General features: G+C 42.8%; 1 protein-coding gene across 3 annotated transcripts in view; it reads left to right on the forward strand.

Annotated features, from left to right (window-relative positions):
- Nucleotides 1–12,432, forward strand: part of WWC2 (WW and C2 domain containing 2) — a 143,943-nt gene that overhangs the window by 81,789 nt on the left and 49,722 nt on the right. For 2 of the 3 annotated variants that reach the window (XM_061134867.1, XM_061134868.1), the window contains exon 4: nt 577–653. In XM_061134867.1, coding sequence (XP_060990850.1) covers nt 577–653 — 77 coding nt within the window. Of the gene's footprint in view, nt 1–415; nt 454–576; nt 654–12,432 lie in introns of all 3 variants that reach the window. The other variant, XM_061134869.1, reaches the window with a different exon arrangement.

A 12,432-nucleotide genomic window follows, 5' to 3' on the forward strand; every position in this document is an offset into this window, starting at 1 on the left:
AGGAGGAGCCCCTCAGCCTGGCTTCAGATAAAGGTCTCCTCGCTGAGGGATTGACGTTTACCTTTTCAGATCAGGGCAAGTAATCTGGCCCTTGTGCCGCTCTTGCACGTTGTTTTTAGTGAGGCTAAACTGAAACTAGAGCGGTTAGCACAGACCAAGTTTCCGCTGACCAACCAACCTCTCATCTCAGAGACGCCTTTTTTAAAGCAGCGGCTGTGATGGGCTCAGACGTCCCACTGAAGTGACAAGTTTCTGGGTAACACAAAGCTCAGTTAAGCTGTATCTGCAATAAGCTCCTCTAAGATTTTATCCATAGATGTAAAATCCACAGGAAACTGAGGCACTGGGGTGTTGATAACGTTCCTTTTTTATTGAAAAAAATGATGAAGGTTTGAAGATGACTTTTTATATCTAGGTGTCTGATGAATGACAATAAAGGAGTTAAAAAGTTAAGTAAGTATCCCAGAAGCATGTAAATCTTGTCGTTTTTAGCGTTTGTAATTTCTAAGTTGACAGCTAGTTATGCAACTTGTACAAGTCACTTTTTTTTTTTCCCCTCTCTTCTCCCTTTGAAAGTATTCTCAGGCTCTTCATCCAGTACTAAATATGACCCTGATATCTTAAAAGCTGAGATCTCCACTACACGATTAAGGGTAAGATTTTTTTTTTTTTTTTTTTAACTGTGGTTCTATTAATATGCTGAACATACGCATAGAGTCTAGAAGGGGCCTCTGTGGTCATCTGCCATCTCAATTCAGTGAAGGAACCATTCCACTTATCCTTGATGGATGGTCTTTTTGCTTTTGTTAAAACATGTTCATGAGATTGTTCTTATTAATGTGACAGAGTGTGTTCCATTTCTGGGTAGTTTTATTGTTTGCGCTTAGTATGTAGAATCAAAATATGGTTTAAAAGTTTAAATGGTTTAAATCAAAAGTCTAAAAAACTTCAGTTTTCCTTTTTGTGCTGAAGGTACATGTCCAAAGTGGAGCTTAGTTGCTTTTTCAGCAGACGGCCCAATCTATCAAGGTGTTCACAGTTCACATTACCAAGTCACTTCTTTTTCTAGGTCAAACTTTACTGGTGCCTCACACTTCCTTATGGGTTGTTTGCTGATCTTTACCCTAAATCTTTCTGACCACACGGCTGTTAAGGTCATAGCTTGTTTATCCTTGCTTTTTGGAGTCTTAAAGACTGCTCACCAAGTAAATAAACTCGTGCAACCCTTGCATAGGTCATGAAAGAGATTATTGCCGTGACCCCAGAAGCCCCCATGGCATTCCCTGGTCACCCTTGTCCTTCTCCCTACAGGTGACACTGGGTGACCTTTATTGACAATGCTATAAATCAATTTTCTGCCTGCTTTGAACTTTGTGAAACTGGAATGCTACCACATGGATTACTGATGGCTTCTTTTGTTCAACATTTCTTCTGTATTTTTTAAAAATTTATTATTATTATTTTAATTTATTTTGCAATCTGTGTTGGGTCTTAGCTGAAGCACGCGTGGGCTCTTAGTTGCAGAATGTGGGATCCAGTTCCCTGACCAGGGGTTAAACCCGGTGCTCCCTGCATTGGGAACTCAGAGTCTCAACCACTGGACCCTTGTTCAACATTTTGAGATTCATCCATATACTCTTTTATTGCGTGTAAACCATCCCACCTTTGTGTAGATACCATGAATTCTTCATTTCTTCTACTATTGATGTACATTAGAGTTTATACAAATTGCTAGTAATTAAAAACTTGCATCTTAATGTGTGCGTCTGTTACACATGCCTTTGGGTACACAGATGTATGCGTTTTTGTTGGTTATGCAACCAGGAGTGGAATTGCCATGTTAAAATATACTAGAGCAGCTACTCATCCAGTTTCGGGCCTTGTTAGTCAATCAGTTCAAAATATCTCCTTATTTCTTTATGATTGTTCATCAGAGTGTTCTGCTTAGTTTTTAAACAGCTTTGGATTTTCTTATCCTTTATTCAGCTTAATTCCACCACACGTTTTCAATTCTAAAATTTCTGTTTATTTTTTGTTTTTAATTATTGCTCAAATTCTCCACATCGATGTAATAATTTTTTGAACAAAATAATCACAGTTATTTTAAAAATTCCATGTCTTGATTAGTATAATATCTAAAACTTTTCATGTGTTGAATTCTTTGTTCTGGTCTGGTTTTTTTTTCTCTTGATTTTTGGTCAGTATTTGACCTCTCATGGCTGCTTGCTTTTAATTAAGAGCCATATATTATGTATGAAGGAGAATAAGGATAATTTAAGGTTTGGGATGATCTTGTTAGCCTTCAAAGAGGATTTACTTTTGCTTCTTAGAGGAAGTTAGTTCAGGGGCAGATAACTTCAATTCAGTCAGGGTTTGAGTTTTCTGAATTCTGGGCTCCATTCTTCTTCTTCTTCTTTTTACTTTTTCACCACACCCATGGCATAAGGGGAATTTGTGCCCTGACTGGGAATCAAACCCACAGGGAAGTCCTTGGGCTTCATTCATTTTCCTCAGAGTGGGTCTATTTCCAGAGCACCCTTTCTCTCAGGTCAAAGCTCTTCGGAATCCCAGTTGAACTCCTGGGCTTTTTCCTGAGGAAGCAAGCTGATTGAGGCTGGACTCCTCTCTCCCTGGAGCCCTCGGCTCTGAGAAACAGCCAGTGCTTCTCTGCGTGTCAGGCTCCCGGTCACTGCATTCTCCTAGCTTTTCACTTTCTTGATCACGCAGGCAGATGCCTCAAAAGGAAAACCGATGCCAAGTTTGGATCTTGCCTATGGGCCTCTCTTATCATTTGGCTCTTTAACAGAAGTTCTTGCTGTCCTGGTAATTCTCCAGTACCTCCAAATAGATGTTTGTTTGTTTAACCTCGCAACTTTTCTATTTGTTCTCAGAAAACGTGTGAAGAAAGTCTGTCTATACTTTCCGGAAGCAAACCTCTCTTTGGTCTAGACTTCTGGGTGTAATTTATGAAGTCACTGTTGGAAGTTTTCTTTTCTGCCACAAACAGCCCTTTGCCCTGTCCACCTGCCTTCATTTCTCTGTCTGTTCCTTGAGGAGCTCGCAGGCGGTTTGTGGGACACCTCATTGCTGCGTCTCTGTATCATGTCTATACATTTCTGTAATCTCAGGCAGCTATGTTATCTTAAAAAAGGCTGGGGTGGGACGACGGGTGAAGGTATGTTGTCAAAACTTACCCTTGCTAAACTTCAGTACTCCCTGGAGCTGTGCCCATCTCAGACGTCACTACGTATTATTGCTTCCCCCTTGAAATTTTAACCATCCTTCACAGTTCTTTTCTTTGTAAGACATAAATATAGTACCTCATATTGTATATGGAATACCTCAACACACTATCATAATCCGTCGCCTTAAATCCCGTTTTAGGAAAGATTCTAACTAAGAGAGGGGTTTTTTAAAACAAAAGCAGGGCTTCCCTCGTGGATCAGTGGTAGAGAGTCCATCGGCCAACGCAGGATACGTGGGTTCGATCCCTGTCCTGGGAAAAGCCCATAATGCCTCGGGGCAGCCGCGCCTCTGTGCCGCGGCTGTGGAACCTGTAGCGCGGCGCCCGCGCGCCCTGCAGCCCGCACCCCACAGCGAGAGAAGCCGCTGCAAGGAGACGCCCTCGCCACGACTAGAGAGCGGCCCCTGCTCACCGCCACTGGAGAAACGTCTGCACAGCAAAAGCCCAGCACGGCCGGAAAAAATAAATAAAATCATTCAAGAAAGAAGAAACGAAAGCCTACAGGTTGCCTCACACCAATAGCCATCGGAAGGAAACGGAGCCCTATAGAACTGGGGGAGATCCCAGAAGGCCCCCCGGAGTCACGTCCCCCAGACCCATCGCCTGATGCCGCAGAACCCCTCTGATAAAGCTTATTTCGCAGCGGGTCTAACGTGCGCTTAGGAGCCTGTGTTCACACGCGTGCCATCGCTGTGGGACCACAGAGTGAGTCGGGGAGGAGTGCCCTCCTCCTCAAGAGGGAGGAGGCGTTCACGAGTGACCGGAGTGAAAGATGAGAGCCTGTCTTCCATTAGTTCCTGTCCGTGAAAATGCCTTTGAACAGGAATGCTTCCACAGCCCATGGGCCCTCGTGGTCTCCTTCTCTTCTGATGCTTTTAGCCATGTCATGGTTTGACCGTGGCAGGCCAGGTGGTGCCCTCTCTCTGCCACGTGGGCATGTTTTGGCCAGGTAGCTCTTTGAGAATGCCCCAGGCGTTCTGAAAGGCCTGGATACCTTGAACCAAGTTTCGTGGATTCTGACAACCTAGCTTTTCTTAGCTCGCCTGTCCTGGAGAAGTCCTTGCATGTACCCATCCCTTTCACAAAGTAATGCCACAGAAATTGTTGTGCATTCACTTAGTCGTGTCTGAGTCTTTGCAACCCCATGGACTGCAGCATACCAGGCTTCTCTGTCCTCCACTATCTCCTAGAGTTTGTTCACACTCATGTCCATCGAGTTGGTGATGCCATCCAACTATCTCATCCTCTGTCATCTTCTTCTCCTCCTGCCTTCAATCTTTCCCAGCATCAGGGTCTTTTTCAGTGAGTCGGCTCTTGGCTTCAGGTGGCCGAAGTATTGGAGCTTCAGCTTTAGCATCAGTCCTTCCAATGAGTATTCATGATTGATTTCTTTTAGGATTGATTGGTTTGATCTCTTTGCAGTTCAGGGGACTCATAAAAATAGTAACTCATGAATTAGCTAGCTCCTCATTTTGCTTTGGTGTCTTAGAGAACCTATCTCCATTTTAGGTTCTAATAACAATTTTTCATACAAAGCCAAGTGCTGGTTCATACCACATATACATTATTTTAACGTAACAATATTAGCAACTGTGCTTTATTTGTTTTTATTGAATTAGAGCAAGTGGGTCAAGTGTTTGGGAACCAGGTACATAGGAGCATCTGTCTAAAACATCTGTTTTATGTTATTTTATATTATGGTCGTAGGTGTTGGTGATCACTGGGCTTTAGTTTCCTCCTCAGGCTAATGGGATGACAGTACTTCCTGGCGTCTAGTTGTTGAAAAGGTGAAATGAATAAATTAAGCTCTTAATGATATACTCATCATTTTTAGAGGTAGTGTTCAATTTTTTGAAAATCTTTTTTTAAGATGAGGAATGTAAAAAACTTATACCAAAATTTATTATTTCATTTGTATCTGACATAAACTAAACCTTCAATTCAACTGATATTTTACAAAGTTCATACCAAAAATTACAAATAAGTGGGATTTGGTGAAAATTTGATGCAGGAAAATTTTGATGAATTTTGATTTCTTTTACTGATTTTTTATCAAACTGAAATAAAATGTTGGAAGTGTAAAAGTGGAAATTTCTTTAGAAATACAGTTGCACTTGAGAAATTTTTTTATTAATTTAGTTAATGTTTTCAGATATTTTTATATAGATTATTTTTAGTCTTTATTGAATTTGGTACAGTATTGTTTCTGTTTTATGTTTTGGTGTTTGGGCTGGGGGGCATCTCAGGTCCTCACCCAGCGATCCAACCTGCACCCCCTGCATTGGAAGGCAGAGTCTTAACCACTGGACCACCGGGGAAGTCTCACATTTGAGACGTCCAGCATGTCACTACAAAATGTGCTGTATGATCCAACTTCTAATTGGATCATGTCAAAAAGGAAGCAAATGCTCCTTTGGTTAAATTATTTGCTCTCCATGAAAAATACATAGCTGGTTCCTCGGCACTGCTATTGATAACAGTGTGCAGTCTTTTGTTCTTGAATATATTTACTCACACATTGTTAATATTAATTCACTTTGAGTTATTTTTAGCAATGGTGATGGACTCGGAAGAGCCATCCACAATCTCACCTATTTGTAGTTATGTCCATGGATTCTGAAAGAATAGTGGTTTAATGTAGGGGTTAGTTTGTCACTGTGAACAGAGTTAGCTTGTGTGCAAACCAAACAATGGCACTGTAGCCAGTGATGTAGCTAACCTACGAAAACCATAACTCTGTGCTTCAAGAAGAAAGATGCCTTCTGAGAATGTAAATTGCTACCAGTAAGGATTGTCTCTTGACTAAACATGGGTGATGTCTTTATACTTAGCTTATTTATTAGTTTTATATAGGCCATTTTGCTACGGGTCTAGTTTGTCTTTGTGACAGAGGTCCATGTAGTCAAAGGCATGGTTTTACCAGTAGTCATGTACGGATGTAAGAGTTGGACCACAAAGAAGGCTGAGCGCCGAAGAATTGATGTTTTTGAACTGTGGTGTTGGAGAAGACTCTTGAGAGTCTCTTGAACCTCAAGGAGATCAAACTAGTCAACCCTAAAGGAAATCAATCCTGAATATTCATTGGAAGAACTGACGCTGAAGCTGAAGGTCCAATCCTTTGGCCACCTGATGCGAAGAGCAGACTCATCGGAAAAGACCCTGATACTGGGAAAGATTGACGGCAGGAGGAATAGGGGGCGACAGAGGATGAAATGGTTGGATGGTATCACTGACCCAATGGACATGGGTTTGAGCAAACTCCAGGATATAGTAATGGACAGGGAGGCCTGGCGTGCTGCAGTCCATGGGGTCTCAAAGAATCAGACACGACTTAGTGACTGAGCAACAAAGATTGTCTTTGATCTTACATATATTATCATACCACTTATAGCTAAAACCTTTATAATTGTAGTTTTCAAACATTCTCCAGCGTTCTAGACCACTCTCTGCTGCTTAGTAGCAGAGTAACTTGAGTGGATTACTTATTCTCTTTAGTGCTGAGATCCCTCACTTGTAAAATAAGCATTAAAACTATATCTGTCTAATAGAGCAGTTGTGAGGGTTGAAAGCACAGGGCCTGGAATGTTACCTCTCATCTTTGCCTCCAAGTAGAGTCCACGGTTTTTTTAGAGAGTCCAAGTTATTTTAGTCCACATTTTTAGAAAAGGCAGAGAAACCAGAGATCGAATTGCCAACATCCATTGGATCATTGAAAAAGCAAGAGAGTTCCAGAAAAACATCTATTTCTGCTATATTGACTATGCCAAAGCCTTTGACTGTGTGGATCACAACAAACTATGGAAAATTAAAGAGATGGGAATACCAGACCACCTGACTTGCCTTTTGAGAAATCTCTATGCAGGTCAGGAAGCAACAGTTAGAAGTGGACATGGGAAACTGGAGCCCATTATACAGAGTGAAGTAAGCCAGAAAGATAAAGACCAAATCAGTATACTGACGCATATATACGGAATTTAGAAAGATGGTAACGATAACCCTATATGCAAAACAGAAAAAAAGGCACAGATGTACAGAACAGACTTTTGGACTCTGGGAGAAGGCGAGGGTGGGATGTTTCCAGAGAACAGCATTGAAACATGTATATTATCTAGGGTGAAACAGATCACCAGCCCAGGTTGGATGCATGAGACAAGTGCTCGGGCCTGGTGCACTGGGAAGACCCAGAAGAATCAGGTGGAGAGGGAGGTGGGAGGAGGGGATCGGGATGGGGAATACTTGTAAATTCATGGCTGATTCATGTCAATGTATGACAAAAACCACTACAATATTGTAAAGTAATTAGCCTCCAACTAATAAAAATAAATTTAAAAAATAAAAAATAAAAAAAGAAGTGGACATGGAACAACAGACTGGTTCCAAATAGGAAAAGGAGTACATCAAGGCTGTATATTGTCACCCTGCTTGTTTAACTTATATGCAGAGTACATCATGAGAAATGCTGGACTGGATGAAGCACAGCTGAAATCAAGAATGCCAGGAGAAATATCAATAGCCTCAGATATACAGATGACACCACCCTTATGGCAGAAAGCGAAGAAGAACTAAAGAGCCTCTTGATGAAAGTGAAAGAGGAGAATGAAAAAGTTGGCTTAAAGCTCAACATTCAGAAAACTAAGATCGTGGTATCTGGTCCCATCACTTCATGGGAAATAGATGGGGAAACAATGGAAACAGTGTCAGACTTTATTTTTTGGTCTCCAAAATCACTGCAGATGGTGACTCCAGCTGTGAAATTAAAAGACACTTGCTCCTTGGAAGAAAAGTTATGACCAACCTAGACAGCATATTAAAAAGCAGAGACATTACTTTGCCAAAAAAGTTCTGTCTGATCAAGGCTATGGTTTTGCCAGTGGTAATGTATGGATGTGAGAGTCGGACTATAAAGAGGGCTGAGCGCCAAAGAATTGATGCTTTTGAACTGTGGTGTTGGAGAAGACTCTTGAGAGTCCCTTGGACTGCAAGAAGATCCAACCAGTCCATCCTAAAGGAAATCAGTCCTGAATATTCGTTGGAAGGACTGATGCTGAAGCTGAAACTCCAATCCTTTGGCCACCTGATGTGAAGAATTGACTCATTTGAAAAGACCCTGATGCTGGGAAAGATTGAAGGCAGGAGGAGAAGGGGACGACAGAGGATGAGATGGTTGGATGGCATCGCTGACTGAATGGACATGAGTTTGAGTAAACTCTGCAAGTTGGTGATGGACAGGGAGGCCTGGTGTACTGCGGTTCATGGGGTCGCAAAGAGTCGGACCCTGAACTGAGCGACTGAGCTGAACTGAGTCCACATTGTGCCGAACTTGGCAGTCAGCACTGGCGTAACCCTTTGCTGTGACCTGAGGGTATTTGTTTTTATGTTCTGTGTCCTGCATTGAAACTGGGTTGGAGCATGAGAGTAGAAAACAGTGATAGCTAAAGACGTCAGATGGCTCTCTGAGAAGAAAAGGTGTTGGACACTTAACAATCAAACTCTCTTTTTTTAAAACTACAATTGTATTCTAACAGAGTTCCATTTGCAACTTTATATAAGAAATAGAAATGGATTCTATTTTACTTTTCTTATTTATTTTTAAATATTTCTTTTATTTATTTATTTGGCTGCACCAGGTCTTAGCTGCAGCATGTGGGAGTTTTTTTCGCTTTTGGCATGTAGGATCTTTAGTTGGCTGCGTGTAGGATCTAGTTTCCTGACCAGGGATCGAACCCGAGACCCCTGCATTGGGAGCAAAGAGTCTTAGCCACTGGGCCACCTGGGAAGTCCTAAGACCAAACTTTTAAAAACCAAAAACAATCCCAACTAACATTGAGTTGGAAATAATACCTGTTTTCACTTACCATTATAATAGAACCAAACGTTTTCATCCTTAACAAAATAACATGCACATTGATATTAGGCAGCTGAGAATCACTGATGTAATCCATTCAGAAGCCTCAGGATAAAAGCAGTAGCTTTCAGCCAAGTGTAGGAAAAGTAAATAACGGAAGAGAAAGGAAAGTACAGGTACACCAGTCTCCTCTATCCTTGTCACCCAGCATACAATACAGTCTCACGTCACTTAAGCAGAGCAGAGTCGGAGTTGTCAGAAGTTTATTTAAATTTTAAATGATCATTAAAAAAAAAAACTTTTTTTTTTTTTTGCTCATCTGGATCTTTATTGCTGTGCGTGGGCTTTCTCTAGTTGCAGTGAGCAGGGGCAACTCTTCTTGGCAGTGGCCTCTCATTGCGGAGCACAGACTCTAGGCACACAGGCTTCAATAGTTGCAGCACACAAGCGTGGTAGATGTGGTGCACACACTTAATCACTCCATGACACATGGGATCTTCCGGGACCAGGGGTGGAACCCGTGTCTCCTGCATTGACTGGCAGATTCCCATCCACTGTAGCACCAGGGAAATCCTTAAATGATCATTTTTGAAATGATGGGTGTGTCATCAAAGTCCAAATGATTTTCAAGTTTTATGTCTGTGAGAGACACTTTTAATTCGGTTGTTCCAAGAGGGCTCAGTAGATAGCATCATGTTTCAAAGGTAGACACAGGTTTCAGCCCAGCTATTTGAGTTACTATTGATTTTTTTGGATTTCTGCTGCTGCTACTATTATTGTTTTTAAATAAAAATGCTGGTCTTTTTTGGTAAAAAAAAAAAAAACTGAGAGTGCTGTCTGAAGTAGAATCACATGTGGACTGAACTGAGATTAGTGATGGCTCCTGATGTGGTCAGAGTCTGATGCTAAAACCGGAGAGTCTTCACTGGACAGTGTGAGTGAGCTGTTGCTCTGTGTGAATGTTGAAGCGCCTTCAAGACCCTCCTCTCCCAGGCCAGCCCTCCTCCCCTGGCCAGGGTAATCCTCTCCCCCTTGGGGTCCAGAAGCATCGTTTGTACCTCTCTGTGTAGTTAGGTATTGGGCCTGCAACACAATTGTTTTAGTTTACTTTTATTGAAGTATAACAGACATATATGTTCTTCTAACACAATTATTTCTGTTTCCTTTTCCCTAATAAAATATAAGTGCATTAGGGCTCAAACTGTTAAGCCTTCTGGTAAACCCAGCAGGTAAATTATGGCGCATCTCCTGTATCCAAAATATTGGGCCTCACGGTCTAGACTCGTGAATGTCATACCGCCCTCATCCTTGTCGTCTGAGTCCTCAGAGTGGCTCTTCTCCCTCTTGACTTTTTTCCCTTCTGGTCCACAGTGCTCTCTGTTTCCCTGGCTTCTCTTGCCTCTGCTTCATCATGTCCTATATCTCCTCTGCTCATGGACCTCTGAGTGCTGCAGACACCCGAGTTGTTCTCTTCTTGAACTTTCGTCCCTTCTATGCACACTCTCTCTCTAGATGATCTCACTTATGCTCATGCATGTAAAAACCACATCCTTATGTCAGTGACTCCTTTCTATATCTCTAGTCTGGACAGTTAAGTGCCGCGGGTATAAGAAAAATAATTGTCTTACCAGAAACCCTTGATCTTCCCCCCACGAATCCGGTCCCCCTCCCCATGAGAGCACCTTCATGCACCCAGGGTTTTGGAAGTGACCTTTGACGAGTAGCTCAGCTGGTAAAGAATCCACCTGCAATGCAGGAGCCCCCGGTACAGTTCCTGGGTTGGGAAGATCTGCTGGAGAAGGGATAGGCTACTTACTCACGTCAGTAGTCTTGGGCTTCCCTGGTGGCTCAGCTGGTAAAGAATCCGCCTGCAATGTGGGAGAGCTGGCTTCGATCCCTGGGTCGGGAAGATCCCCTGGAGAAGGAAAAGGATACCCTCTCCAGTAAGCTGGCCTGGAGAATTCCTTGGACTGTGTAGTCATGGGGTCTCAAAGAGTCGGAGACGACTGAGCGACTTCCCCTTTCACTTTTTGGCACATCTTCTCCCTCACCGTCCACACTGGGGCCATCACCCCGTGCTGTGGGTCCTACCTCTGAAGTGTCTCCTGTAGCGCGCCCACCCACCTTGCAGACAGGACGGCCCCTTTGGGCCATTGTACTCAACACAGTGGCCTTCTGCAGCCATGAAGCCGCTCCTGCTCTGCAAGCCCGCCTGGATCCTCATTGTTCTCAGGAGGGGTTTAGAAATCCTCAGCGTGGCTTCAGTTGCTGTGTCATCGGGCCTCCTCTTCCCATCCCACCTCCTGCCCCACACGGCACCCCTGTAACCCAGCAGTGGCCGCGTCTGTAAATCCCAGATGCCTGCTGAGGTTGCCCTGGCCCCGCACAGCTTAGGGTGTGTCCGCAAGCTCCACCCTGCAGGGACCCTTCTATCAGTGAGGCCTATGGACCTTCTGGCCAGGGAAGCCCCTCTGTCCCCATTCTGTATCTTGAAATATCCTGTGTTATTCTTTTCAGTCACCTATGGCAATTGGTAAGGTTTATTTCATTGGACGATTATTTGCTCAATGTCAGGCCCCCTCGTTGTTCTGTAAAACCCATAAAGGCAAAGATCAGGTCTGTTTTATTCGTACTTTCAGACCCAGGGTCTGATACACTGTGGAGGGTGAACACATATTTGTGGAATGAGTAGAGTAAACAGGAAATAAAAGTGCAAAACATGGAATTACTATACACCAGAACATGCTTAAAACTTTAGGTTGCAACTTACTGTATGGAAATAAGTTTCTGACACCTGTGAGAAGACGTTTAGTTTGTGAATGAAGCAGGCTTGTACCATATCTCTGACCTGGCAGGTTTTAGTATTCTTACTTCCAAAGATAATGGGGAAAAAATAATTGTTACCAGTTTGACAACAAATTTATTGTCCCCGTGGTTGTCACCTGGTATCAATCTACGAGTTTGGGGGTACAGCCGATGTGATGCTGCTTACTCTTCCATGGGGGACAGACAGGAAACCAGTACACAGACAATTTCAGCTCTTGGAAAATGCTGTGAACTGAACAAAACAGAGTAATGGCCTTCGTGGGGTGGTCAGAGAAGTGCTGCCTGGCACTGCCGGTCATGATGTCCAGCTCAGAGCAACTCAGCTACATGAGATGATGAGAGCAACTTTGAGTAATAATGCGCATCACTGATAATCTGAACTGACTTAATCTCCTTCCATGGAATCTATATCCAGGAGAAACGAGTTAACGTTAAACCAGTGGCTGTGTTTATGTGTTTAATAGTTTGCTAATAGGTTACCTTTTAAAACTGTGTCGCTAATTATTTACAAACATTC

Source organism: Dama dama, chromosome 32 (assembly GCF_033118175.1).
Source record: "Dama dama isolate Ldn47 chromosome 32, ASM3311817v1, whole genome shotgun sequence".
Taxonomy (NCBI): Eukaryota; Metazoa; Chordata; class Mammalia; order Artiodactyla; family Cervidae; genus Dama; species Dama dama.